This window comes from Paralichthys olivaceus, chromosome 22, assembly GCF_024713975.1.
Source record: "Paralichthys olivaceus isolate ysfri-2021 chromosome 22, ASM2471397v2, whole genome shotgun sequence".
Taxonomy (NCBI): domain Eukaryota; kingdom Metazoa; phylum Chordata; class Actinopteri; order Pleuronectiformes; family Paralichthyidae; genus Paralichthys; species Paralichthys olivaceus.
The window spans coordinates 11,606,459-11,633,912 of NC_091114.1; the positions used below are offsets into that span (position 1 = coordinate 11,606,459).

The 27,454-nt window shown below is 42.8% G+C and overlaps 4 protein-coding genes across 10 annotated transcripts; 2 read left to right on the forward strand and 2 right to left on the reverse strand.

Moving 5' to 3' along the window:
- Window positions 1-5: 5 nt before the first annotated feature.
- Window positions 6-5,978, reverse strand: LOC109644902 (uncharacterized). Of its 4 annotated transcripts, none has more exons than XM_069518684.1 (19): window positions 5,886-5,978; window positions 5,709-5,767; window positions 5,027-5,116; window positions 4,826-4,950; window positions 4,601-4,747; window positions 4,435-4,485; window positions 4,095-4,256; window positions 3,913-4,009; window positions 3,614-3,831; window positions 3,123-3,276; window positions 2,787-3,007; window positions 2,588-2,705; window positions 1,787-2,001; window positions 1,457-1,574; window positions 1,201-1,370; window positions 1,022-1,119; window positions 812-939; window positions 671-709; window positions 6-526 (listed from the first exon to the last, which is right to left on the reverse strand). In XM_069518684.1, exons 1-18 carry the CDS (start codon window positions 5,915-5,917, stop codon window positions 681-683), a joined length of 2,232 nt encoding a protein of 743 aa, XP_069374785.1. In that variant the 5' UTR covers window positions 5,918-5,978; the 3' UTR covers window positions 6-526; window positions 671-680. The 4 variants fall into 4 exon arrangements, with proteins under 4 accessions (XP_069374785.1, XP_069374786.1, XP_069374787.1 ...); XM_069518685.1 differs by having other exon boundaries at window positions 6-532; XM_069518686.1 differs by having other exon boundaries at window positions 6-709; window positions 3,614-3,768.
- On the forward strand, window positions 2,839-11,437 carry sst5 (somatostatin 5). Of its 2 annotated transcripts, none has more exons than XM_069518689.1 (6): window positions 2,839-2,979; window positions 5,629-5,744; window positions 5,971-6,069; window positions 7,276-7,437; window positions 8,135-8,805; window positions 9,187-11,437. In XM_069518689.1, exons 5-6 carry the CDS (start codon window positions 8,554-8,556, stop codon window positions 9,397-9,399), a joined length of 465 nt encoding a protein of 154 aa, XP_069374790.1. In that variant the 5' UTR covers window positions 2,839-2,979; window positions 5,629-5,744; window positions 5,971-6,069; window positions 7,276-7,437; window positions 8,135-8,553; the 3' UTR covers window positions 9,400-11,437. The 2 variants fall into 2 exon arrangements, with proteins under 2 accessions (XP_069374790.1, XP_069374791.1); XM_069518690.1 differs by having other exon boundaries at window positions 8,241-8,805.
- On the reverse strand, window positions 10,371-15,474 carry trip6 (thyroid hormone receptor interactor 6). Of its 2 annotated transcripts, none has more exons than XM_020110375.2 (9): window positions 15,246-15,474; window positions 14,436-14,539; window positions 14,218-14,331; window positions 13,529-14,122; window positions 13,338-13,431; window positions 13,075-13,244; window positions 12,800-12,978; window positions 12,557-12,677; window positions 10,371-12,298 (listed from the first exon to the last, which is right to left on the reverse strand). In XM_020110375.2, exons 1-9 carry the CDS (start codon window positions 15,472-15,474, stop codon window positions 12,167-12,169), a joined length of 1,737 nt encoding a protein of 578 aa, XP_019965934.2. In that variant the 3' UTR covers window positions 10,371-12,166. The 2 variants fall into 2 exon arrangements, with proteins under 2 accessions (XP_019965934.2, XP_019965933.2); XM_020110374.2 differs by having other exon boundaries at window positions 13,338-13,434.
- Window positions 15,383-26,646, forward strand: bcl6b (BCL6B transcription repressor). Of its 2 annotated transcripts, none has more exons than XM_069518688.1 (14): window positions 15,383-15,503; window positions 20,629-20,785; window positions 21,855-21,981; window positions 22,323-22,400; window positions 22,495-22,703; window positions 23,063-23,317; window positions 23,425-23,544; window positions 23,824-24,016; window positions 24,102-24,313; window positions 24,411-24,517; window positions 24,612-24,755; window positions 24,845-24,975; window positions 25,514-25,651; window positions 25,743-26,646. In XM_069518688.1, exons 5-14 carry the CDS (start codon window positions 22,501-22,503, stop codon window positions 25,881-25,883), a joined length of 1,644 nt encoding a protein of 547 aa, XP_069374789.1. In that variant the 5' UTR covers window positions 15,383-15,503; window positions 20,629-20,785; window positions 21,855-21,981; window positions 22,323-22,400; window positions 22,495-22,500; the 3' UTR covers window positions 25,884-26,646. The 2 variants fall into 2 exon arrangements, with proteins under 2 accessions (XP_069374789.1, XP_069374788.1); XM_069518687.1 differs by lacking the exon at window positions 15,383-15,503 and adding an exon at window positions 18,442-19,645.
- The last annotated feature ends 808 nt before the right edge of the window (window positions 26,647-27,454 follow it).

Below are 27,454 nucleotides of genomic sequence, written 5' to 3' on the forward strand. Positions count from 1 at the left end.
TTATAAAAGCAGGTAAGGGAGACAGAACCGCATGGTGCCAGTGTGATCGATGAGTTTCTTATTATGAGCGGTTAATTCAGCCACAAATCAGAGGCTCTCGGCCGGGAAATACAGTCATGCACGGTTTATTCGAAGAATACAGTCACCTGTCCATCGAAGACAATGGACGAATGGAATGCTGCTCATGTGCAGTTTATTCTATGTTTAAATAGAAGATGACTTATTTCTCATTAGACAAAAACAAGACAATCATGAGAGGCTAAATTCACCTCTGGGAAGTCATGTGTCAAGAAAATAACTATGACTGAATAATTAAAATAACTTCGAGAAAATAACCATGCATGGAAAGCCTCCGTTAGAATTTATCATAATTCTTTAATGAACACTTCAACCAAAGCACAGAAGGGAAATATTTCATATATATATATATATATATATATATATGAAGAGAGAAGATACAAAATTCAAAGAAAAAAAAGACTTAATATAAATGCAACTCCAGCAGGATGAGAACATGTGATCCTCACTGAAACTCCAGAAAAGAGAAGACACAGGTTAAACATCATCAAATACTGTATTTAAATTATTGAACTGAGAACAATCAGAGGGAAATAGACAAAAAAACATTTTTGCACACTTAATGATTTTAATAGTTTTACACCACCAATACCTTGTTGATCCTACAAATGCACCCTCCATTTTCTTTGTCCTGGACAGGGAGGAATTTATGTATTACACATTTTTACAGATAACTCTCACAAATCATGAGTAGATCAAAATTATTTTAATACTACTACACACACATATTTACCTGTGTTTGCTTCCCTGCGTGTGCGATTGACCGGCATCATGGGTGAAAGGTCCAGATGTGAATACACAGGATACTGGAGCGACAGGGTGCTGCTCTTGTTTGCAGGGTAGCGACACTGGATCGTCAGTCTGCAACAGACAAGACGTGACGCTAACATAACACTAATGTGGCTTTTCTAAAAGCAAAAAGAGTTCAGGGTTGTTTCCTCACCTGTACGGAGAATCTCTGTGTATAACAGGATCATCCAGAGGCAGAAAATCTTGGTTGTAGCGGATCTGGTTTTCATAAACCAGGAAATTCCCCTCAGTCTAAAGAAACAGGAGGAGATCAGAGCAGAGGCCCGACAGTATGTTTTTGTGAGTGGAGGTTGAATAATGAAATTCCCTCACAGTGACGATCGTCCCACAGGAGTCCAGGCTGAAGTTGAACAGAGCTCTGGCACTGTCTGTCTCCATGGGAGCACAGCTGGGGTCCAGCAGAGTGGTTCGGTTGGGGTGAGTCGGGGGGATGGTGTGGGTGGTGTCGACCACGGCCATCATCCTCCCTTCTGGCAAACACACTGTCAGAGACAAACTGAGTGTGAGGGATGTTATGAAAAACCACTAAAACATAGATTAAGCTGCAGTTTGAGCTTCTGTCTTATACCTAAAAGTTCTGTCACAGCAAACGTGCATTTGAGGAGAAGGCTGTCCCGTACTTCCAGAGACTCAGCATCCACAACGAACACATTCACACCGGCAACGACACTCCACAATGTCAACTCCTACACGGGAGAAAAAGAGAAAACACTTGATGGCGTCATTGCATCTGACTTAAATCGATGGACATGAGTGATTAAACCTTATTCAACTTATCCAACTGAAATAAGATAAAAGTCAATATGGTCCTGAAGATGAAAACAAAGATAAAATGTAAATCACAAGGGCATGAACGTTGAAAAGTTAATTATGTTTGTTTGCAGGGGGGTTGGTTGACCTCATAGTTCATCCCAGGGCTGTACAGAGGGATCTCCACAGTTAAGTAGTCGTCCTGAGCCTCCACTACGAACCCGCCCATCTCCACCAGCTCCCAGTCGAGCTTCCGGGTGCCGAGGTAGAGCTCCCACTGCAGCTCGGCCTGGGCCCCGTGATGCAGCAGCACCAGCAGGCTGCTCGCTGTGCACTTCCCCTCCAGTCTGGGTGAATCTGGAGCTGCAGCAGGAGAGGAGGTCAGACTTTATTAACTACTACTGTTTAGGTTATTTAGCAAATAGAATTTCACACCATTTACTATCAGTTTAATGCACTTTTATATTATTGTTACATAATTTCTGTTCATATCATAATGAGATGAACAGACAATCAATGGCCTTATGTTATCTACAACTAGAATAACCATGAAGAATCACCAGCTCTCTTTCTCTTATGTTATGGTTTTAAATAATGGCCAGAAATGAAGCTGACCTTTGACCTTTTGTGGATACAATTTCATCACTTCCCATCATTTTATCGTATCAGACATTTTTCTGTAAATATTTCAAAATTAGAGAGTGACGTGATGTCAGAGTGACCTTTGAAATTCCATCGAGCTGTACTGAGTTAACTAATAATCAATCAAAAAGAAAGATAGGAACATATGCATGTACATATATAAGGATAGAAAACCCACAACAAAAAGCATCCAGCTACAGTGATGACATATATACACCTACAGTCCAGTGACATACACTTATTATTGGTCTGAATCATCAGTTTGGTGATGGTAGATGACAAAAAACAAAAATAAAGAATAACTCACCCGTGTACTCGACGCTATGCTCAGTGGAGACTTGATGGTACAACACCTCTTTATTGGGTGAGATGTTAAGAATGAAGATGAAAGTGATGCTGTACGTCTTATAACCAGCACCTATGAACTGGGATCAGATCCGTACATCGTCTCACATGGTTTTTTCTTCTCCAAATGACAGAGACATATTGTGTTTCGTGTTTCTCACCTCTGGGATTACTTTTGGGTGTGACAACAGGAAACTGAGCTGGAAGGAGACGCTCCCGTTGACGTAGGAGAGTCTGGAAACCGCAACGTCTGCGTCACTCCGCGTTTGGTGGCTTTGGGTCCAGGTTAAAATGTCACCACCACCATCTATAGTCACCTTCTGAATGGAGACGTCAGGTGCAAACGGGCCTAAGGTAACAGAAAATAATCCCTCGGATGTTTCTGTGAAGAGAGACAGATGTATAATAGTGATACTTTCCTTTTCTGTGTAATTTAATGTATTTAGTTTGTTTTTATCAACAGAATTTGGATTTAACTGAAATCTTAAAATCCTTACTGCTGGTTAAGAAAAGAGTTTGAGGGATGAGTGGAGTCTTCAGGAGCCTGAGGGAGCGGAGCTGTGTGAGAGGCCAACGGTCATCCTCCCACTGACTCATCAAAAACAGATCAACAGACATGTGCTGTCTGTACTGTCCCCTGACAACACCGCTCTGAAAAAGAAATCACAGCAGCCGGAGTATCAGGGAACAACAGGGAAACGAAGAAAGATCAAATATTAATTGACATAAAATAAAAGACATTTTAAAAGGATAAACAATAAATCAAATTTAACAAAAAGATATATCTATGCTAACAGTATTACTTTAGGTACTGGTGACATCCAATCTTTTAAGGTACAATGAAAAAGTAGATTAATATATAATATATATGTATAATGCCAGAGTAAAGAAATTAATCAAATACACAGAAAAATCTATAAAAAACAGACAAATGCACTTGCGGTGTGTATTCAGTATATATTTATACTGCATATATTTATCCATGTACCTTGATGTGTCCACCAGAGGCTCCTGTAGGAACCCTGACCTCCACTCTCCCCTCCTTTATGCCGATCTTGTATCGTCTCTCTTTAGCATCAGACTCGCTCAGAGCTTGGCCGTTGACTCCCACCCTCACGCCTCTGTCCCTGAACTGCCCGTGAACTAGAGGAGAAAGAATGAAAGGGAGAGTCCACAACAGGTCCGACCCATCTGCTGTGGCCTCACCTGGGGGAGAGGAGAGAGAAATTTGAATCCCTTCGCTGTGGTATTTTACCAAATAGCCCAGTACTAGTAAACTGTACTAACTCAGTACACATGCGACAGTGGTGTCAACAGCGAGGAAGTTGCTCTGGAGTCTGTAAAGTGTGGTTGCACTGACAATCTCCACATCTACTCCCTTCACCTGGAAAAACAAAAAAAAGTATTTGTGAAAGTACAAGCGAACGATGCTGGTTTGATCCTGAGTGAAGGATATTTCCTCCGAGTACCTCTCTGATGTATGAGAGAGGGGAGGAATAGGGACAGCGGAGGGTGAGACGTGAGCCACTCATTGAGACGTGGTAGCTCAGAGCAGCAGCTTCAGTCAGGGACAACACTGTGGCTCTTTCTGACGGCCGGTCCGCTCTGTGGAACATCACAGCCATCTCTGCCTGAACGAGGGACATCCAATCAATTTAACTGACACTATTTTAAAAGACATAAAGCTTAAAAACATCTTCACGCTGGTCGAAAATTTCCTAGCCAAACTCCCCTTTTTTCTCTCGTCTTAGGAATCCTGTGTCATGATTGGTGACTCAAATAAATGTCAGAGCATCTACCAACACTTACCTTCCTGTCACTGTCATATTTCACAGGCAGGACAGGTAGATAGAGGGACACCTAGAGAGAAAATAAAATTCATATTTACAGCTTCATCCATTCTGCAGCATGTGTTGGAAAAGTTAGACTAGAAGTTCTGCCCTGCTGTTTTATGCCGTTAACTGTTTGGAATCACCTCCATGTAGTTTTCCTCACACACGATCTCTCTGGAGCTCCATTGCTCCTGGAGAGAGCAAGTGAGCTGGAGGGGGAAAAGCCCCAACACCTTCCCATCTGCCTGGAGGTTCACAAACCAGACATGCAGGTGATAGTCTGATCCCGTCTGTAGGGTGGATACACAGTTAAAGAGGAAGGGCACAATGTATAACATATTAAAGCACAAAATGTCAGTCGAAAGTACCTGGGTGTGGACGTGACAGGCCAGGAAGGAGGCACGAAACACCAGGTCTCCGACATCATTGATCAGGGAGGTGTAACCACAGAGAGCGGCCTCCTGCTCAGACAGGATGTGGTATCCAGACCGGTCTATTGATGACAGACGTTTACAGTGAATGAAAGTGAAAAGAAAACAACAAATCTGACTGAGAACTAAGGTGCATACCCTCGAAGTCAAAACGGATCATTGAGCCGAGGAAGCTGGACTTGACAGACAACCAAAAGTGACGCTCCAGGCATTTGGTCTGAAAAGCTCCTGGAAAAATGATTAATGCCATTTTTTTTTTTTTTGCCAGATTCATATATTTCAGCCTACGTCAAGATTCACTGCAGAAATTCAGTATTACCTCAAACAAGGATTAACTGCAGTGGAACTATTCATTTGATTCTTATGGAAAAATTTGATTACTTGAGTTATTTTGCATGCACACATACACTGTCATAACATTATGTAGAAAAATATTAATATAATACTATGAATATCTTAAAATTAAGTTTAGGCATATGTCCTGTCCCTACACATACAAATAATAAAACATTTTATTTATATGCATTTTAACAGTGCTTGAAGACACTTTACATAGATTTTTAAAACCAAAAGCAAAATATAAGAAGACTAAATTTACAGAGTGGGTCTGATGTGTTGTTACATTCACTGAATCCTCTACACAATGTGATGTTCTGTTGAGTCTTTGCTTTTATAACGTTGCAGACTGCATTTTTTAATATTGTGTTGTTGACCTCCACATCCTGTGCATTATCTCACAGATAAGGAATATTTCCCCTGTGGATCCTGTTTCATTTATCTGAACATCTGTACAATAAGGAAACAGGTATTTTGTCCTCACTGTTTCCTGTAGTCACTGGACTGGAGACACTCAGAGGTGAGAGCAGGAGCAACACAACACTGAAACACACGCACACACACACACACACACACACACACACACACACACACACACACACATGTCACTGTATGAGTCCACTACACTTACTACACTTTATTTCAACATGTAAAAACTCACCCACACTGAATATGGAACGATGATATTTTCATTTCTAAAGAGGAAGTGGTGGATGTGAAAACTGTGTCCTGTGTTTACCTTCCAGGAAGTGACGCCATCTTCACTCACCTGTAATTAGAGTAGGAGCTAATTAGCAGGAGCATGCTTCACGTCCATGAGCACAGACACACGTCACCACTGCAGAGTAAGTACATCAACTCAAATCAAATCAAATCAAATCTGTTATCGTTTTACTTTTGTTGCACTTTACGTAAAAACTGCGTTTCGCTTGAAAAACTCTTAATTTAACAGAGTGAGGTGCTGGATTAATATGTGGTGTTACAGTGACATCTAGTGGTCAGAGTGTGTTCTGGCTCAAATGAAGAAACTTGTACTGTGTATACATATATATTTTAGGGTACAGCCAAAGTGAAGTACAAATTCTTTGTCACAGTATTTAAGTATATTTTTCAGGTATCTGTTCTTTTCTTCAGAATTTGTTCTGAACCTTTGACTCTTTACGTTTTCAAACTTTTGTTTTAATGAATTTTAGGATAATTATCTGTCATTTGATTTGATTTAGCATCATTGAAAACACCGCCTGTCCAATAATTAAGGCAGATTCAACCTAAATGGACAAAAACGATCCCTTGCTCTATGAAAACCTGTTCCCATATACTTCTACTTGAGTAGAGAGTTTGAATCAGTACTAGTACTTTTACTTGAGTCATCTGTACTTCTACTGGATTTGTGTGTACTTTTACCACCTCTGGCTACACCTTATATAAATATGAATAGATCATATTGATTCTCTCAAATATTGTTTAATTTACTGCATTTTAACTTATCAAATCATAAATCCAATCTCACTCTTTCATAGTTTATTTGTCGACACTATACAGAAAAAATCGAGAAGAGAATAGACACAAAGGAGCAAAGATAATTCTTCTAATATCTTTTGCTTTTATGCTGTGAATTATTTCAAAGATGTTAAATGTGAATTAAATTCTAGTTTTGGTCATTTGCGGGATTCAAATTCAATCGAATTGTCAGTCAGTACATCATCTCTAAATGCAGGTTCTGCTAAATATACATTCTACATTGACTAACCTCATTTTAATGGTTGAGTAAACACTTTCCTTCCATTTTACTTCTAATAATTCATCATTTTTGCTGTGACGAGGGAATAAGAATGTTCCAGCATGATTCCTTTTCACCATGATTTACATTGAGGGGAACTATTTTGGGAAGATTGTCAGTAAATATGATTTTTTTTTATTTTATTTAGTTATTTAATCCTCCCTGACAAAATGTTGGCACTATTTTGTATCATGGAGCAGCACATATGTGGGCGTTGGGTGTGTGTGTGTGTTGATTGATCATCACAGCTGGAGCTCTCTCCCTCATCCAGGGCGGCACAGCTGGACGCCTGCAGTCACTGCATCCTCCGCTTCTTCACTCCACGACGAAATGTTAGTCAAGAACAAGTCGTGTCGTGATTAAAGACGGAGTAATTGGACTAATCAGTGAGCGTCCCGCGGAGAAGAAATGAGAAATCTCAGCCCCAGAAAAGGTCAGTGTCTATTTAAAGAACGAGAAAGTGAAAATAATACCGGTTAATGTCATTTCAGGAACAAGATGTAGATATATTTGATTATGTCCTCCTTTAAACCTGTAATATTTCAAATACAGGGCTGTTTTCCCAATTTTATTTGATTCATTTCCAAATTACAATGAGAATCAAAAATGAGTGTGGAGGAAGATTTGTAGTATGATGTGGCAACGACTGGAGTCATAAACAAAGACGAATGAAGGAGGACATTCAAATATTCAATTGAACAAATCAAAAATATGATAAAGACGTCCTGGTGTTGAGTTCACTGTCAGGAATTTTATCTGCTTTCTAACTTACGAAACAAAATCATGTCAAAAAAGTATTTTCAAAAATGGCCTTTAAAATGTTTTTTTGTGTTGAGCAGAGCAAGTAAAGATGTTAGTAGGTTAAAGTAGATGAAGAAGAAATTACAAAATAAATGGTAGATTTCATTTCCGCCCAAAAGAAATATATATTATATGTATATCATTTTAGAGTGAATATCTCCTGTGGAATCATGTCGATGAATCTCCTCAGATTGAATTTATGAGTTTTCGGGGGTCTCGCCTGGATTAGGAGGCATTACCTGTGAACGTTCCCTTATTTTGACATTAGGGGATTAAAACAGCCACCATGTGAATACCATGTGCATCTCCTTTGTTTATTTTGCTCAAAGTGACGGCTTGCGTGGTGTTGGAGAGCTGGGCTGCTTCACACTGTCCAGGCAGCCTCATTAACATTTGAGTCACATTGTGTCACTGACAACGCTCCACACAATACAGGAAGTCGTGCTGTGCAGGACGCCTCACGAGCTAATCATGGCTGACGCAAGCGAGCGACGACAAAGCCCCAGTTTGTTGTGTTTTCCGGGTTAACACTTTTAATTGAAAAGTTCTTGAAACGCAGAAGTCAGGTCTGGGAGGTTCTGGTGGCTACATCACAGGAGCTGTTGATCCTCGCTGTCACAGCTGATGATGACCTTATCCCGTCCAATGACACTTATGACCTCAACCTCCACCACGCACCCTCAACAGCACTTCCTCCCCTCCACCAATCACATCGTTCGCTCGGCCTGCGAATGAGGAGGATGCAAGGATGACGAGACGTATTTATCAGCTCAGCGCTTCCCCACTCAAACAGTTAAACTCTCGCACCACCTCCTCGCTCGTTGCTCAGAGGTCATATTTTGTTTTTATTCCTTTGGTTTGGCGTCGCGAGGGGAAGATGCTCCGCTCTCAGGTGCAGGTGATTCTGGTGGCTTTGCTCTCCTCTGTGCTGCTGGTCAGCGGTGCTCCACGCAGGGACATGCAGACATCAAGACCAAGAGCAGAACTCACAAACGACAAGGTAATCCACTGATATATTTCATTTCATATATATTTATATATATATATATATTGGCTGGGTGAGGATATCAGCAGATGTGACACTTTCACAGATTTATCAGTATTAAAGTTTGTTTGCAGATATTAAAACTTTTATTTTGCACAATAAACAATTCTGAAAAAATGTACATAAATAGAAATATATATAATTGTCTTAATCTAAGTTCTATGTATTGGTTGTATTTGTGCTGAATTTTTTATTTATAGTAATATAAAGTTTGTATTTACACTGTAAAATATCAAACTTTGATTACATTTCTTTGTCATAAGAATGGAGGGATGGATATATACATAGATTCTGAGATTCACACTTTCAACCATTTCCTGTCCTGTCCTCCTTCAGGCTCTCGTTCACTTGCTGCTTTTGCAGTTTGTCTCTGAGCTGATGGCGACGAGGGTAGAACAGATGCTGCCCGAGCTGGAGGAAGAGGAGGAGGAGGAGGAGGAGGCGGCTGGAGGCAGAGTGGAGGTGATGCGGCGGCACCTTCCCCTCTCTCAAAGAGAACGCAAAGCAGGCTGCCGCAACTTCTTCTGGAAGACGTTCACCTCGTGTTAACACCAAGAGCTGGAATAGTTTTGTTTGAAACTTTTAAGAATGAATTCATCCATGTTTGTCACTTTTGTTGTAACCACTGCAAGATGTCAAATCTACAGGTTTAGGTGATTGTAAACAGTAATAAGGATGTATGTTTTAAGACTGGCAGGGATGTACACAGTATCTGAAATACAATTTTCTGATTTAAAATGGAAACTTCTCAGGCTACAATTTTTGGTGTATTAAAGGGTCATTTCAGAGATTTACGATGTGCACAATGAGGAAACTTTTAAAATATGCAGAATTCTGAAATATTTGTTGGATTTGTTAATTACGTGTCAGCTCTTCTGGTTCAGGACTCTGGGGCTCATGGATGAAATCTGTTTATTCAATTGTTTTTTTTCCTGCTCAGACACAGAGCCCCGACAGAATTAGTCACCATGTAGGGCTGCAGAGGGCGCTGTTGCTCAAGAAAAGTTAATTGTCTTGTAACCTAGTATTGTTAAAATTCAATAATCTCATACAAAAATAGTTGTCTTCAAGCCCGAGATGTAATAACCTGATAGATAATCATGTTGACATCACCAGGGTGAAAGTTTGGGGCTTAAGAAGACGTCACCAGTTTGTACAGACTGATCCAAACTCTGACTATCCACTGAACTTGATGTGTTAAATGTTCTATATGTAGCAATTTATGGTAAAATATTCTGAAATAACACATCATCAGGAATCAAGGAAACATAAGCTGAAATACACTTGCTCCGACAACAATACTACAGCCAGTAAATATCTGAAATGTTTTCTTTTCCGTGCCCAAAATCCTACTTGTGTTTTGTCCTGGTTGATCCCGCCCCTTCCTAATCTCGTAGTACCAGAGGCAAGAGCAGTTCGGGTTGCAAGATAAGATACAGGCGAACACGTGGAAGGTAATTCCACGCTTACGGGTTTTAAACGTGGAAGCGATTGTAGAAAAAGTGACGAACACACAGATGAACTTGCTGACATTTTAATAATTAATCATGTTGCTACAACCTGCGTTAGGAGAAAAATCCACCTCTGGGTTCACATGCATGTAACCGTCATTTCTACTTCAATAGTCTGTTTACTCAGACCAAAATGCTTCCCGCTCTTTTCCACTGTGTGAATTCATCCGCGGACTGACGTCTGCTGCGGTACCGTGGGCTCTGATCTCCAAGCTCCAATTCACAGCATTTCAAACACAACACCCAGTAAGGATATTAAAAAAAATTAATGAGTTGGCGTGAATACAGGTTTTTGAAATGACACATTATCGAAATGATCACCTTAATGACAAAAAGCAGTATATACATCATGAGATAAATTAACAACTCAATACCGTTTTAGCGAGATCACGTTCTGTCGCACAATAAGCAGAATTCACAGTTTAAAAAAAAAAAAAGAGGGTTGTTATGAAACTGAATGACGTCCTTGAGGTAAGGCTGTTCCAATGTCTAGCCCTTTAAGTTACACGTGTACAAAAAAGGAGGACGGAAAAACGGCAGTTAAACGCGATTGTGACAAACACTTTAGCTCCAATGACTCAGAACATGTGAAACTCAGCCCACGTGAGTGCAAGGACGATTAAAAGAAACTTCACATGTGAGGATCCAAAGATACTATTAATGTTTTCTTTAGAGCAGGGGATTCATTACATTTAAGTCCAAAAAAGTATGTAAAAGTATTTGTCAAGTAAATGAATCTTTTAAATTTACTTCAACTTCAGTTTGTTTTCACAGACTCTTCACATGTTTTCACCCTGTTTTCCTTTAGCGTTTGACTTCATTGCACCATTGTCTTCAATGTAACAGTCAAGTATAAACCAAATCAACAAATATCAAACAGAACCAAAGCAAGATTGTGTATCGTAGACATTCAAAAATGTTATTCTGCATGATTTAAAAAGAAGAAAAGTCCTGTTGAGAGCTTTGATTTATCAAACGATATCATGATGTTTGAATGTCGAGATCTGTTCTGGCAAATGTTGTAGTAGCGTTCAGTAAAAGTTAAAGAGGAGAAAAACCCTTGTTCTGTAACTACACATTCCTTTGTCTACATTTCTTGTGCTACTGTGCTACTCACTGCAAAGATTCACTGCACTACATGCTGTACAAACCAAACCAGTCTGTTATGTACAGTCACAGTTGCTTTGTGTGTGTTTAAAATGCTTGCTTTGAGGCAGTTCTGCACTTTTACAAATGTACAGATCCCAGAGTTTAACAGCCTGCTTATCATTTATGTCGCTTATATGTCGAAATAAACATTTTAAGGCCAGAATCTGTCACATCCCTCCATACTTTCATGATCTCTATCAGTAGCGACAACGTGCAAGCTAACAGATGAGCAGTACCAGAATGAATAAATGTTAAGTGGAGCCCAAGCTGCCTGCAGGTCAGGCCTCTGTTGTGCTAATACTGAGCTGAGTGTGAAAAGCAGGGGCCGTTGAGTATGTAAAAGACAGAAATGTGGTAGGATATTTGAATGGAAGGGAATAAGTGAGATGGTTGCTCTGTCGTTATTTGGATCGGTAACTCTGAAACTGAAAAAGTCTTTCTGTGAATGTAACTGCAACAGCACACCACCGGAGGGCGCTGTAGAAATGTCTGCCAATTCACGATCAGAGCAACCACAAAAAAAAGAAAAAAGTAATTTATAGCACAGAACAAAGCCGGAGGTGAATCCTGTCTGTGATATCGATCTTGTGTACAACACGTGGTTTGTAACAGTGTGGCTGCAGAAAGAAGCAGGTTGGGAGGATAAAGGAGGTCTGTTAGCAGTCGGTGGAGATTTTGGCTGAGAGGTCCTGGATGCGGCGAGCGCTGCAGCTCTTGCACAAGATGTGGCCGTCCAGCGGGTAACAGCCGCGGCCCTCCCCTTCAGACGACAGCAGGAGACCGCATTCCTGACCAACACAGACACTCCAGTCATTTCATTGCACATGGACTCGTACTGTAAACATTTGCACACTGTGAGTGAATTCAACTGTAGATGATATGATAATTTATGGAAATTGAATCCTACATTTTCCAGGCAACTTCGGAATTGCTGAATAAATTATTTTGAGTCCCTAAAGTCGTTAAGATTAAAAGAACTACATAGACACATTGAATTCAAAGTGTCACCAGCTCTAACGATGTGAACATTTTGGCTCAAGACTCACCTCACAGACGTAACAGTTGACATGGAAGCTCCGGTCCAGAGCCACTATCCTGACCGTCTCCTCCTGGCCCGGTTCAGGCATGATAGGCCCGCCACACACCGAGCAGCGCGGCGCATACTTTCTGTAACAACCATTAAAAATCTCACTTCAAAAAATCTGTGATATTTTTGCTTTTGTGCCAAAAAAAAAGATAACCCAGGCATATATAAGAGTATTCAGCTCGGTGTGAGAAGGTGTTGGTACCTATGGAAGTCGTCTATGCAGTGTATCTGGGAGGTGGCGTCCACGGTGAAGGGCACGCCGTCCAAGCAGCAGTTACACACCACGCATGTGAAACAGCGAGGGTGGTAGGCTTTTCCCATGGCGCGTAGGATCCGGTCCAGGATGGGCTTGGAGCACTTTGAACAGCGCTCTAGTGTACTCTAAACACAAATATGGAAATGGAAAAAGAAAGTACAGCAACGATCAAGATTTACCAGGAAATATTAAAATACAAATCATCAAAACAATTAACTCACAATGTAACAACTCTCGCAGTAACTCCTCTTGTCCAGGGCGTAGAAGGGTTGTCCCCGGAGACGGGCGTGGCAGGTGATGCACGTAAAACACTCCACGTGAAACACCTGCTCCATGGCGATGCAGCCACTGCCGTCGCCAACCACGTTGTCACCACAGCGGGCACAGCGGCCTGAAACGGAGAATCAAAAACAAACTGTTTCTTGGTTTTGTTTTATTTAAAGCGCTTCAGTAAAGTCATTAATGGGACAAGCTGAGACTGTACCAAAATAGTCCTCTGCAGGGGGGTGGTTCATATCGTATACCAACTTCTTGGTGAGTCGGTCCAGCTCCTCCTCAGGCCTGGTTGTTGGTAAAACCTGCTGAAAAAGAGAGAATTCATAAAATGACTTTAAGTATGGAAGTGGAAAACCAAAAAAAAAACTTTTATAACAGACTTAAGATACAGATTCTTACCTTACTGGACTGATAAGCAGGATTCTGTGCAGCTCCTGCTCCCGTCTGATTGTTTTCCATCCCTCTCTTAGTTATCGGAACCTGGTTGACTCTTCCTCCAGACCCTGAGCCACTCCCCTTGTACCCCGTGTCAGAGTGCAAATCTTGACCTTGTGACCCGGGGTGCGGGGGGTACCAGCCCTGAGGACTTGCCTGAGTCTGGTGTTGGGGGCGTGACACATGCTGGCGAGGTGGGGGCGGGGTGTAGGCCTGTTCAGCCTGCCTGCCCGTCTGCGAGTAGGTGACGGGCTGCGCTGTCTTGACCTGGACGCTGAACCTTGGCCCGGTAGGGGTGGAGGCGGTGGTGTAGGAGGCTGGTACGGGCTGGGGGTAGGGTTTAGGTGATGAGGAGGAGGAGTAGTAGTCCTGCTGGTGGGAGGTGGAGTACTGAGGTGTATGATGCTCGCTTGGGTAGGGCGGTGCAGGGTGGTATTGGCTATGGGGGTGAGGGGGGTAGCCCATGGATGGCCGACCCTGAGGAGGGGCTGCGCTCTGGTGTGCAGGCTTGTAGTGATCCCCTGAGAGGTATTTGTTGTAAGGCACATTGTCGTACAGCTGTAGAGAAGCGGAGTGATGGTTAACCAAAATAATGATGAGAAAAATTATGATGCAATTGTTTTCTCAACCACGCACACCAGGTATTCTCCTACTTGTGTGCTGGTGTCCTGTGGGTGACTGTCGAGATCTGCGAGCATACTGGTGAGGGAGTCGATATCAGCATCTATTTTAGAGTGATAGCTCACAGGCTTTTCAGATCCACGATGCTAACATCAGAATAAAATGAGAAAAATATCACAACATAAGAACCGTGAACAGATTTTATGACATAATATTGCGAGTGGAGGTCGAGATTTAAGTTTGTACCCACCATCAGCTCGTAGCTTTCCATGTGAGGGCCCCAGTGGCGATCTTCCTTGGGACCGTGGGGAGGGGAGTAATAGTGATCGCTAGATGGATGATGAATGGATCCACCTTTTGGTTAAAGAACAGACATTGCAAAACTATTAATAAAAAAAACATTATCTTTCTTAAAGAGCAGGTCTTTGAGTGATAGCTTCACTTTCTTTACGTCTGTCTTAAAGCAGCTCACATGCCTGTATGTGTGTTGAAAGCGTTATTAGTCACAGAAAATATTGTGTATGAAGATGTAAATTCCAACTGAAGCGAAGGGGACAAAATCCACAGTTTAAATTCTGTGTTAAAAATACCTGCAACAATAGGCCAAGACTAAAAACAACTTTCTGAATTATCTTCGTTACGTTATTTTACTATCAAATTCCCTCTTTGCATCACTATCTGTCTGCTGCAGCTCAGCAAAGAAACAGTCTATTAAAAAGACTTTGGATGCTACCCACTTGATTTAAAGCCGCACATTTTCTGCAACTGAAGAATGCATTTTTACAGAGACAGGAATTTCCACTTGAATACACTGATGATGCTGCCATGAGGAAGGAGGTTTTACAGTACAGTACGAGTCAGCTCTTCCCAAAAAATGGCAATAAATAACCTAATTGAAGGCAGTGATGAGGAACTATGTGTGTAGCGAGAACAAATGCATGGAAGAATGAATCTGGTGTGTAATAATTCAAACCTACTGCCTGTGTAGTTTTATCAGAGAAGCTTTTTCTTATAAACCTCAGTCCCCAACTCCAGTGTGTGACTTGTGTAATTGTCTTACCTGTGGGTCCAGTTGCCATGTACCTGTTGACCATCTCTCCTCCTCCTCCTCCACCCCCTCCCCCTCCTCCTCCATTCTGGTCATAGGGACCATATTTCGGCCGGAAGTCGGACACGCCCTTCTTGTTGGGGGCTCGGTAGATTGCTGACCCGGCAGAGTGGGACATCTGTGGGACGGCTCGCTCTGGGCTGTCCAGAGTCCTTGGTGGAAGCCAGGTGGGACCGGACATGGCACGCTTCTGAGATCAGAAAGAGGAAGGTAAATGCTTTATTTTGTTGAATAATTGCTGCATGCATTTCACTTGAACAATGGCATCCTGAATGCAAACTAGTACAAGGTTGATTTTGCTTTGCTGAGAGTTCAGTTAGTGTGCATGCTTAAGTTTTTAGCATTCAGACATGACTTGCATGAAAAAAGCTGTAGTTGTGTGTTTATGTCATAAGTAACCAATGGAAACGACAGGATGCTTCAGAATTTTGTTTCCTATGGCAACGAGGACACACACACACGGAACAATAGGTTTCTAGTTGAGGAGCAGGAAGAGAGAAGCCACTCTGAAATACATGGGGGTTTCCAGCAGCTTGGACATTGCTCACAAAAAAAAAATGTGTGAGTGCATTTTTTGTGTGCTTCGATATACAAACACTCATGCATGTGTTGTCCAGCGCACATGAAGTACACACTCATACAGATACACAAACAGGTGCAAATGTGTTGCGATCCTCCACAATGGTTATTGTCTGCGGGTGTTTACACACCAGTATCACTGATTTCCAAATAGAGCGGACACAAAAACAAGGCAGGAAACGTTGTGCAATGAAATACGTCCGTGTGCATGTGGACACCTGGCTCATAACAATATATTATGTATTCTCTGTGGGATAAATAACAACACAGAGAACACACAGCTGAGCTGACAAAGTGCTGACTGAGGGATAATGGTGTGAGTGAAGGAAAAAAAAAAGGAAAGGTGCATTTTTAGCACCAGAGAATGAATCTAATGTCGATCATTTCGTATCATTGGGAGGAAAACCAAACATTGCTCTTCATGCATACTACAATTGTAAGAATTTTAACAGTAAAATAAATTAATATAAATAAATATCAGTCCTATAAACATGCCTGTTTTTTTTTCATCGAGATCCATGAATCCATGAAGAAATCAATGACAATGTTGAAAAACACTATCTCACAATGTGAAACAAAGTAAAAGAAAATCCTCGATCTGCACCAAAATTTAACGGGTTCTTCTTTGACCCATATCGAATACTTCCACAAAGTGTCATCGTAATCCGTCCAGTAGTTTTTGCGTAATTCTGATAACTATCAAACAAATGGAGATGAAAACATAACCTCTTGGCGAAGGAAGACATGTAAATACATCCCTTTGTGCTCTGGGGATCTCTGATGGGACTTAAGTACGAATGATTGACTCAAATTTAACTGTGATAAAAATCGGTGCACGAAGCAATCAGGCTTATGCACAAACTAATCCACGGTGTGATTGACACAGTTCCAGAAAACACAGATACAAGCAGATCTGTATTGTCCGGCTGGAGAAGTGAATAGCCCACTCAGACTGATTGTGTGTAGCCGTCATAAATCCCTGTCGCTAAGAGGATTATAATGACGGATGAGAGAATGATGCAGCCATACAATAATGCAACGCTCCAACACAGGATTTAAGCCTTTTGATTTGATACTTCATTCTTTTATTATTTCTACTCATGAGGTTGTTGCAGGTACGGTTTAACCCTGCAGGGAGAAGAGTGACCACCAACCACCTCCATCGTCCACCTGGTGAACGCCGGTCTCAATCCGGATGAGCACGCACTCAAATCCGAGGATGGCCGGGAGATTAATCTCAACGGGTTTAATCACGTGTGTCTGAGGAAAAGTGGGATGTTTCCATGTGATTTCAAACACAAAGCTGAAGCATCAGTCTGTTTATTGGCTTTTTGTGCTGCAACTCAGGAGATGTCACAGTGGATGACAGTGGACAGGACATCCGGTGTTTTTGTTACTTTTCAAAATAAAATATCTCTAACTCAAGCGTGTCACAAATACGAAAAACCGATGGAGAATTAACGCAGCGACGCTAAAAATACGTCAACACCAATGTTAGCTGGACGGAGGGCATCCTGGATTATTGATATTCACGGCTTTCACGCAGTTGCTTGTTTATTTTGAAGGCGAAAGTCAACAGCTAGCGTAGCACGTTGACACCATGTAGCTTGACGTGGCTATGCATGCTAGCTAAAACGTTTAAACAGCAAGACGCCACCGCGAATAAAAAGCAAAATGTTGGGAAATGAAATGAGATAAATGAACTGCAAACACCACTGCTAATGAACACTAGCGTCCCGTTAGCATCTCCTACCTTTTACAGTGGCTTCACAGTGGCTCCTCTTCACTTGGGTCTCATCTGCAGAATCAACAACAAGGTGGAATTTAACAACAACAACAGCATCAAAGACACGATGTTTGCTTTGTTCTCAGTGGTTTCGTTACTTCCGTGCAACACGATCAACGTCGTGTTCGTCCGAATCTGTCATCGAGTGTGAAACAAGCCACTTACATGGTGAAATGAGCCATAATGGAGGACGATCGGCGACGGGTAACTTTAACAACAGGCTTGTTTACTTGTTTGCTAGCACGGTTAGCCGCAGTTCACTGTAACAAACAGGCTTGTTTACTTGTTCGTTAGCCTGAGTGGAACTCGCGCAGAGCTCGTGCCTCGCCTCCAGGCTAACGACGCACCGAGGAGGAAGCGGAGAGTTAACCCGACACCCAGCGCCCGATCCCGGCCGGACAAACGCACCCTGCACCCCGCGTCCAACCGTCCGCGGGTCGGTGGAAGGGAAGTTGTCCCGGGACAACTTTTCTTTTTACCCGAGCGTCGTTAACCTACTTTGTCACGGATCCCGAGGCCTTCAGCAGCAGCAGCTCCGCATTCCCGACGTGTGACGTAGCTGCTGTGTGTGTGTGTGTGTGTGTGTGTGTGTGTGTGTGTGTGTGTGTGTGTGTGTGTGTGTGTGTGTGTGTGTGTGTGTGTGTGTGTGTGTGTGTGTGCAGAGAGGTGGGTGGTCTGTCACACACGGTTTTCAAAATAGAAATACAAGAGTCAGCTGTATGTAAATACGACCCCACTGTGTTACTATGAATGAAATGCATAGACAAACCTTTCCAGCCATTAAGAGACTGAAATAAAATCCAAGTAATTAAAGCTAAGATACAAATATTTTTACCAAAATGAGGTAAATACATAAAATAAAACATGAAATATGTCAAGTGTGATTGAGTTTGTGTCCTTGGAGCAAGTTTATATAGCAGAGCAAAGACTATAAACTATAAAAGGTAAAGTTCAATACATAAACTGAATACTAATATATCAGTATGTACAGTAAAGTGGTGTTCTTTTTATATCGATTTCACAATTTTACTAGTAGCTGCTTTAAATGTCACAATGAAGTAATGCTAAACTAAATTAAGAGAGGTGAAAACTCTAAATAATTTGCTCTCTAGGTGTTATCATATAAAAATTAACACATTTACTCAAAACCAAAGCAAAGTGTGAAAACTGGGGCTAAATGAACTGTATCATGGTGTTTTTTTAATATTATTATTAAGGATTGTTTTGAAATATAAGGTTGTTTAATTTAGGGACTGGATTGTGAATATATCAGATTTACTTTGAGTTTTGTGTTATTGGTTTATTTTCTCTAAATACGGTACCTTGTTGTTTACCACTCTGAGCAACAGTTATATGAAGGTTAAGCGCTCGCTTATTATTATTTTGCGGTTCATGAGATTTGGGTCAACTGTCCCTCTCCCATTACCCCCACCCAATCTATTCCTCTTCCTCCAACTCCAGCACCATGTTGGAGGCCCACTGCTCTCCCCAAGGCACATCTCCAAAGGGAAAAGTTTCACAACTGTCAATTATCATTTCTTTAATTTTTCTGCCAGTGAGTGAACAAACAACCAGAGCTGCTCCCTGGGATATCCTCACATCCTCCTCCTGCCAGAAGCTGTGTGCCATTTGCCCATATATGTCCAGAGTGCTCTGCGATCACAGGAAGAGGGAGTTGAGGCAGATCTGTTATTGTTGCAGGAGCCATCAACACTTTGGCACCAACGGGAGGATTTGAAGTCAAAGCATGGCCTCAGTCCACATCATTATCAGATGAACAATATACTTCTAGGCAGGCAACCAGGAACCAACAAAACAAGGGGAATCCCTGTCTTTGTTCAGTGTGACAGGCAGTGACAGCAGTTAAATAGGTTCATCATCATGATATTTAACAAAATTGACTTTGCTTTCGACTCCAGAAGTTGACTGAGTCTTTATATTTATCACAAACAGGGCCAAAGGGTCATGACGGCCGCTGACAGACGAGGTAAGATGCAGGAAGTCACTATGAGCATTGCCCAGCCTTGCCAACGGGATAGACTCAATGGTTTCCGCCCATTGGTTAACCTGTTTAGTAATGTTCTCACTTTTCCTCAGCCCTCCCCCCATCCGTTCTTCTCACAATGCCTGGAAGTAGCCGAGACCCACATCTCCCTCTCTGTTTTCTTAATTGTTGTTTTCCTTATGCTTTTTTTTTTTTTTTACTTTTAACAAAGCGGACATTTGATTCAACCTCCATCCAATCAAGTCAAAGCAGAAGGACACACACACACACACAAGCTCCTCGCCGCATGCAAACACTTCCGGTTCACATTTACAAAGGATTTATTTTAAATTCAGTCAAGTAGTTGGATTTTTATTCATTAGCTTAAAATAATACCATATACAGTGGGTCGCATGCAATGTGTTCACATCAAGGATCCTTTATGTGCAATGATAAAGCACAGGGAGGAAAGAGAAGCTCCATGTGGGCTGAGGACAGAGGATGTCGCACCTTGTACAGATTGTCAAGCCCTATGTGGTAAACAGATGGATGGATAGATTCTTTATTTATTCCCATAGGGAAATTGGTTTCCAGCAATAATCTCAGGGCATTTTCCACAAACCCACATAGCAAAAAACATGCAAGAATATTAAGAGTTTACTGTAGGTGCTGTTCTCTGCAATACACGTGATGGAAAATGTAAATAACTATAGTTTGTTAGAACCTCCAACAAACCAAAGCTACCCAGAACGTTCTTGGGTGAGGTGACAGTGCTAACCACTTAACCACTGTGCCGCTTCATTGCAAACTGCATACACTATTATACATTGTAGGGTTGTAGAGTTGCAGCTGGAAATCAAATAAGGATTTTTCACTTTTAGCTTTCCTGCTGTAGATGCAGCACAAAACCAATCGCTGTGCATGTGCATTACTCAAAATAAAAATTATTTTCTGTCTCTGTATTAATCAAATATCCACTTTTCCAGCTTTTTCTGCATCAGCGCTTCTCTGATGATTCCCCTCATCCGTCCTCGAGGTCTCCTCCTGTGAAATACTTTGATGTAAAGGAAAACAGTTCACAGTTCATTTCTGCACAGCTCCAGCTCCTCTGTGAACCCAGAGGCTGCAGTCCGTCAGGATGAGGTAACTTTCCACTTGTTTTTGTAGTTATTGGTGACCTCTGAAACCCCCCAACTCCTCTCCCACCTCCCCATCTCCATTTCTCCTCCCTTGTCTTCTGCTCGCTTTATTGTTGACGGATGTCCTGCGCAGGCGTTTTTCATTCATGTTTTTTGAGCAGCCTCGCAGGATGCCTACATCAGTGTGTGTGTGTATGTGTGTGTGTATGTGTGTGTGTGTGTGTGTGTGTGTGTGTGTGTGTGTGTGTGTGTGTGTGTGTGTGTGGGGTAGGGGGGATTGAAGGGCAGTTCCTGTACATCTGTCGGTCGCAGCTCTCCCGGTCAGGGCGGGGTAAAGGTTGTTTTTCAGCACCAGGAGAAGGTGTCTCCCATCCAGAACGATCGATTTTTGTCCTGCTTCCTTCCTCCTCATCCTCATAACACAACGCCTCTGCACTCAGGCAGCAGGCCAGAAGCTTCCGGACACTGTTGTGGAGCCTTTATTAATCCCCATTTACCTGAACCAGTCAACTCAGCAATGACACAGTTGCTCTTTGCAAACCACTGATTCTTATATTAAAGAAATACTCTTGCAAATTCAGGTGAAAGATTAAATCTTACACCAACATTTCAGAAACTTGTGGCAATCATTTATAAAGTTGCTTGATAAGACAGAATCTCAATGATGAGGGGATTGCTTGTTTACGCCACAACGATTTCCAGCTTCCTGTCAGTCAGCTTCCTGTGAACCTGGAGAGGGGTGAAGGGTAGGAAAGCGTTGGTGGGGGAAGCCTGATGTTCTCTGGTTTACCCCTGGATAGCCAGGCACGTACCGCAGCTCCCCGAGGGGTCCTCGTATATATTTTCTCAACATGGCACACAAACACACTTTGCTTTCCTGCCATTACTTTGCTCAGAGCTATGGGGGTTTAGAAAAACTAATAGCTCACTAAAAATACTTGGAGCCTGGGCCGGGGCCTTTTTCCTGCGTTGCTTCCATGTGTGCACGTGGGCCATTGAGGAAGGAAGAAACCAGCAGCTCTGGTTGTACGGGGGCTTCCTGCGCAACATTATAAAGAGTCCCCTCCCTGCAGTCTCCCTTCTCAGTGTCGGCCAGAGCCAGTGGAGGCTGCTCCACGTCTTTGACTGTAGACTGAACGCTGAGGCGAAGGGGTTTGACGTCCGCGTGGTGCACGTCAATTCTCGTCCCTGCTGGTCGGGGTGAGTTGGAAAACTGTTTTCTTTTTATATTTTTCATTGTTAGTCTGTTTGATAACTGCTTGGGTTGGTTTTTAAGATGATTTTCTCTGTATTTGATTGATCCTGTATAGTTTGAAAAAGTGATCACTCTTTTTTTCAAATGAGGGTATCCACATATTTGAATTTAAATGTATATTTGATGTTAGAAATGGTTGAATATTTGCATTTTTTCATATTTAATATCTTGCTTGCTATCTGAAATTATCACTTTGCTGTTTGTCAACTCCACTGTTATCTATACTATTAATAACAGTAAGGATCAAGTGGATTAAGTTTGAATTTCCTTGTTTGTCCTCATGCAGGTACGAGTAGGGAGCTGGTCTCACCTAACAGATGTGTCTGGGACACTCCAGTCTATTTATTCTTTCATTTACACACAGGTAGGTTTTCATTTAGGGCCTCTGAATCCAGATTGTCACACATTCTTAAATCCCAAAGTTGCACTTTATATTTCCTTTATCTTCTAAATTTCAGACAAGCATGATGGAAGTATTGGGAGGATACAGGAGCGACAGGGACCAGGAGCTGAGGGCAGAGGGATACGTGAAGGAGTTCACTCGCCACTCCAACGACGTGCTGCTGAACCTGAACGAATTGCGGCACCGCAACATCCTGACTGACTTCACCCTGGTGGTTGGGAACGTGCAGCTACGGGCGCACTGTGCTGTGCTGGTAGCCTGCAGGTCGGTGCCACTTTAATCAAGAAACAAATAGTCCCTCTGCATTCTTATGTCAAAAAAGAGGCTTGAGTTGTTTTTCTGATTGGTGCCATTTTAAAATGACTATTTATCTGATGACAATGTGTAATGAATAATATTTTTCTTTTATGACACAATCCTTAGTAATGATGTCTTTCATCTCCTCCTCTGGTTGACTCACACTTCCCTTCCCTCTGATGCTTCTCTGCCACTTCTTCCTGCTCAATTGTCTTCTCTCCATCTTTTTTTCCTCCATTTCTAGCAAAGCAGTTTTGCGATGAATCCATAAAATGCAGATACATTGAAAATCTTACTTAGAATATTTCTACCTTCCTCTCTCTCAGTGGCTTCTTCTACTCGCTGTACTCCCGCCGTGTGCTGCTCCAGGGGCGTGGTGTTGGTGGTAGTGGGGAGCAGCTCATGACCGTGTCCCTCCCCAACACCTTGGATCCGTCCAGCGTCTCCCTGCTGCTCGAATTCATGTACACCTCCCGCCTCCCTCTGACCCCGAGCATTGTCCCCGGGGTGCTCGCTGTGGCGACCTACCTGCAGATGGACCACGTGGCCGAGACCTGCAGGGATTTCATGCACCTGCACTGGTGAGGGGCTGGAAAAAAAACGTCTGTCGTCAAAACATCTATATTACTGTGATTTTATTGCTAAGAAGTAAATCCATCTTTTGACTTGGGTGATCCCTGTTTTTCAGCAGGGAGAATACAAGTGCAAGACACTTACGATTGGAGCTGGACTCCAATGTGTCTGTCGCCTCTGTGGCCCCTAAAGGAGGAGATCTGCCTCATCCAGGACCAATGGCAGCAGCAACAAGGTGAGAGAAGTCAAAGATTCTTATTTGAGATGAAGGACGTGCAGAATTACATCAGGGGCGTGTCTCTTACATTTTCAAATTTCTCATTTCTTAGTTTTCTGAACTGGTTTTGATTCATCTTCTCATAAATTGATACACTGGCAACGAAAGTATATTAACATGTGTGAGGATACATTTGCAGATTTCCATGAGTGTGTCTGCTGGTGGGTTGTGCTCGTGTCCCTTTGTCTGTACGACAGCCTCAGCTCATTATAGCACTTCCTGTGTTTCTCCTGTAAGGTTCCCAGTGGAGGGTGGGGGTGCACTTAAGCAAGGGGCTTTCCCATTTTGCCAGCCCGGGTCAAAGGAGCAGAGAGGAGGCCCAGAGTCGCCCCTGGTGGGCACCCCGACCTTGTCTCCAGACAGCCCTGCCCGCTCCAGCTGCCAACCCAGCTCCCCAGCCGAGTCCAACACGTGTAACAAAAACCTTGTGGTGCGTCTCGAGAAAATCATGTGAATTTTGTCTCTTTAAACTGTAGTTTATACATTTATATAACGCATCCTGTTAATTTCTCCAGAATGATACCAAAGCCTCACCAGACCCAAAGGCCTGCAACTGGAAGAAATACAAGTACATCGTCCTCAACCCTCTCTGTGCTGCAACCACGGTGAAGGAGGAGGAGATGGACGAACCCCAAAATCAAGCATCGCCCGTCAAGGACGCGATCGGCTTTGCACCCAAAGCCCCTGCAGAGGCGTGGTCTGGAGAAGTGCCTGGTCAGATTGATAGGTACGAAAATGAAATAGTGAGAATTAAAAGCTGAGATGGGAGAACTAGATACAGAATGTTATGTTTGCAAATCCAAATTCATGAACCTCTCCCTCAGACAGGGGCAGGCCTCCTGCTACGAGGGTTCTGGCCTAGCCCCTCCCCTCGGGCCACCCCCCTCTGTAGATCCCCTGAAAGCGCCCCCCCCTCACAAGCAGGGAACAGGTACGAACCAAAACACTTTTATAAAACAAGAACAGTAAATTAAAGCCTTTTTTTCTGTGTCAGTCAATGTAGTGGTGTATTCTTGTTTCTGCAGTTTCACCCTGCACCAGTTTCCCAAAACTGGACCCCACTGACCCAGAAGCTGCCCGCCACAACCAACCTGCAATCAAACGTGAGAACTACTACGCACCCTACTGTTACTCTGGCAACCTGCAAGGAACCAAGTCTGCCAGCTCAGGTGAGGATATTTCTTTTTTTGATCTCCCATTTTTTAATTTCTTAGAAATGAAAAAGCCATTATCCTAAGAGCGCCCTCTGCTCTGACAGGTGAAAAGCCGTACCGCTGCAACGTGTGCGGTGCCCAGTTCAACCGACCAGCCAACCTGAAGACTCACGCCCGCATTCACTCAGGAGAGAAACCGTACCGCTGTGACACGTGCGGCGCACGATTTGTTCAGGTGAGGGCTAACTCTGTGTGTGTGTGTGTGTGTGTGTTTGTGTGTGCCACAACTCAACCACTCTAATAATGCGTCAAGCCTACATATACCTGGTCAATCCATCATGCTCTGTTTTTCAGATTTCTTGACCCTTCACTTCATCCATTCACCCTTCTAACTCATCCCTACCTTTATCCTCTCTTCCCTCCCTCATCCCCTCCTATTCAGTTTGGTGCAAACCTCTTGTCTCGTTCCAGCCACTGGCTGCAGGTGGAATGATCCCTGAGACAGAAACCTCCACCCTCCACCCTCCGTCCTCCCAGTGCAGCCTATCAGACACATCTTCCCTCAGCGCCATTTCATTTTCCTCAACATCCCATATATCAATTTCCAATAGAGCTTTTAAATTACATATAGTTGTGTCGTGGGCCTTGTTGGTGAAGTACCAATAAAAAGTTAGTTTCAAACCCAGTCAATTTAAGTGAGTAACCAGTTTTCTGTAGACACAGAAATTGAATTAAAGTTGTGCTTTAACTCTGTTTGTGTGGCGGTGTTACAGGTCGCCCACCTCAGGGCCCACGTCCTGATCCACACAGGCGAGAAGCCGTACCCCTGCCACACCTGCGGCACCCGCTTCCGCCACCTGCAGACCCTGAAGAGCCACCTGCGCATTCACACCGGAGAGAAGCCTTACACTGTGAGTCCCCTGCTCGTCATACATCACACGCCACAGCCCCGTCACAACCCTGCTGTTTAAACCTCTAACTCTCCCTCTTCTTCTTGTTCAGTGTGAGAAGTGTGACCTGCACTTCCGCCACAAGAGCCAGCTGCGTCTTCACCTGCGCCAGAAGCACGGGGCAGTGACCAACACCAAGATCCGCTACAAGGTGCTGACCGAGCCCTTCCAGCCTTTACTGCAGGCCTGCTGAGGAGGACGACCTGCGACCCGGAGGACGAGCAGAATAACAAATGAATACTCTAATTATTTTGTATTCTTTTTAAAAAGTGAGGTGATAATTTGTGAATTTCAATTTGGACCTTTAGATTGAATATGGATCAGGTTTGTAGAAAAAGATCAACATGTTGTTGGATGAGGTTTGGAGATAATATATGAGGAGTCCCAGGTGGCTTTTCATTTTAGATGATGGTGTTCAGAAGTGTTTTTGAAGGTTTGTGAAGGGAGAGAAAGAAGGAGAACGAGACAAGGAAAAGAAAGGAAGGATGTGTATACAGTGAAATATGAAGATGTGTGAGCATGTGAGTCTGAAAGATGGATAGAGCAAGTTATTTGAAGGAGAAAGTGGTGCTGGGTTTTGGAGTAAATGAGAATCAAACATTGTTTGATGCATGAAGCACTTAATCAGTGTAGAGATATTGAAGTTTTTCTTCTTAAACGTGTATTTAACTCAGATTTATCTTTAGCTTGAGGCCTGGGGCCTGTGTGTTCTCTAAATATGCAGTTTCATCTGCTTTTACGGTCCCAGCAGGCAAAGGACTTCACTTTCTAATAGAGCATAGAAAGTAGAAAAATGAAATGATATATTGTTTTCTGAAATAATACATTTAAAAAAGATTGTAATGAATTGGATGATTGATAATAATAATGTTAAATTTGTATGTGTATGGGTTCATTTGCTGGACAAAGACGGTTTCTCACAAGTTAAATTAAAATCGTTTTTTTTAACAGTTGGACTGTTGATGTTTTGTGTCTAATTTATTTAGATAGTAGATGTATAAATACTTACATACATACATGTGTAGATAATGTGAGGTTTTATTAGAATTAAGTGATTAAAAATGGGAAAGTTGTGTATGAATATAAAATGTCTCTCTCTCTCTGCAACACTTCCCTCCTCCAGCCTTTCTCCTCCCTGAACTTCCTTCCTCTCATTAACACGTTCTTTCTGCCCATGAATCACGTCTCGCCATTTTCTCCATTTTCTGTTGTGTGGAAACAATGAGGCAGAGGGCACCTGTTTCCTCCAGGGTCCTCACACCACCGGCCGAACAACACGCGTGTCGTGTTTTGGTGCCGGCGCTTCCTGAGGGTGAGTGTGGAGCGGGGCCACAGACTCCCGCTGAACTCTCCCACCCTCTGTCATCCATGGCTTCCTGCTCCCTGATGAGTTGTGGCTCGTGGGGACTCATTGTCTGCAGACGGGACTTTCCAACCCTCATCCCTCACTAAAACAAAAAGCTGTGAAAGCAGTGACATGTAGTTTCTTTCCCTTTCATGAATCTGAGGCCTTGAGGGGGTCTCCCCTCAAATCTGTTCACAGAGGTCAAAGTTTGTCAGAAAACTGAAATTAAACGTGTACGTGTATGTGTACACCTTACTTTGTGAGGATGACTGAAGAACTTATGACAATTTTACCAAAAAAGCATATTTCTTTTCCTGTGGGCTCATGAAAGAAGAAGGCGGTGCACAATCTCCATGCAGCCGACATTTTGGATTTTGCTGCCTCCCTCTAGTGTCAGTCTCCTGAACACGTTTTGGGTG

Bases quoted from the DNA above. Each gene is read 5' to 3' on its own strand.
- LOC109644902 (XM_069518684.1), bottom strand. From the start codon at position 5,917: ATGAAAATATCATCGTTCCATATTCAGTGTGG. The intron at 4,748-4,825 runs GTACTTTCGACT...TCCACCCTACAG, and splicing joins CCTGTCACGTCCACACCCAG to ACGGGATCAGACTATCACCT. The intron at 2,706-2,786 runs GTGAGAAACACG...ATCTGATCCCAG, and splicing joins ACCCAAAAGTAATCCCAGAG to TTCATAGGTGCTGGTTATAA.
- sst5 (XM_069518689.1), top strand. From the start codon at position 8,554: ATGACGAGACGTATTTATCAGCTCAGCGCTTCCCCACTCAAACAGTTA. The intron at 8,806-9,186 runs GTAATCCACTGA...GTCCTCCTTCAG, and splicing joins CAGAACTCACAAACGACAAG to GCTCTCGTTCACTTGCTGCT.
- trip6 (XM_020110374.2), bottom strand. From the start codon at position 15,474: ATGTCCGGTCCCACCTGGCTTCCACCAAGGACTCTGGACAGCCCAGAG. The intron at 14,332-14,435 runs GTGGGTACAAAC...TTCTGATGTTAG, and splicing joins TGGAAAGCTACGAGCTGATG to CATCGTGGATCTGAAAAGCC. The intron at 12,979-13,074 runs GTGAGTTAATTG...ATTTGTGTTTAG, and splicing joins ACTGCGAGAGTTGTTACATT to AGTACACTAGAGCGCTGTTC.
- bcl6b (XM_069518688.1), top strand. From the start codon at position 22,501: ATGATGGAAGTATTGGGAGGATACAGGAGCGACAGGGACCAGGAGCTG. The intron at 23,545-23,823 runs GTGAGAGAAGTC...TTCTCCTGTAAG, and splicing joins CCAATGGCAGCAGCAACAAG to GTTCCCAGTGGAGGGTGGGG. The intron at 25,652-25,742 runs GTGAGTCCCCTG...CTTCTTGTTCAG, and splicing joins CCGGAGAGAAGCCTTACACT to TGTGAGAAGTGTGACCTGCA.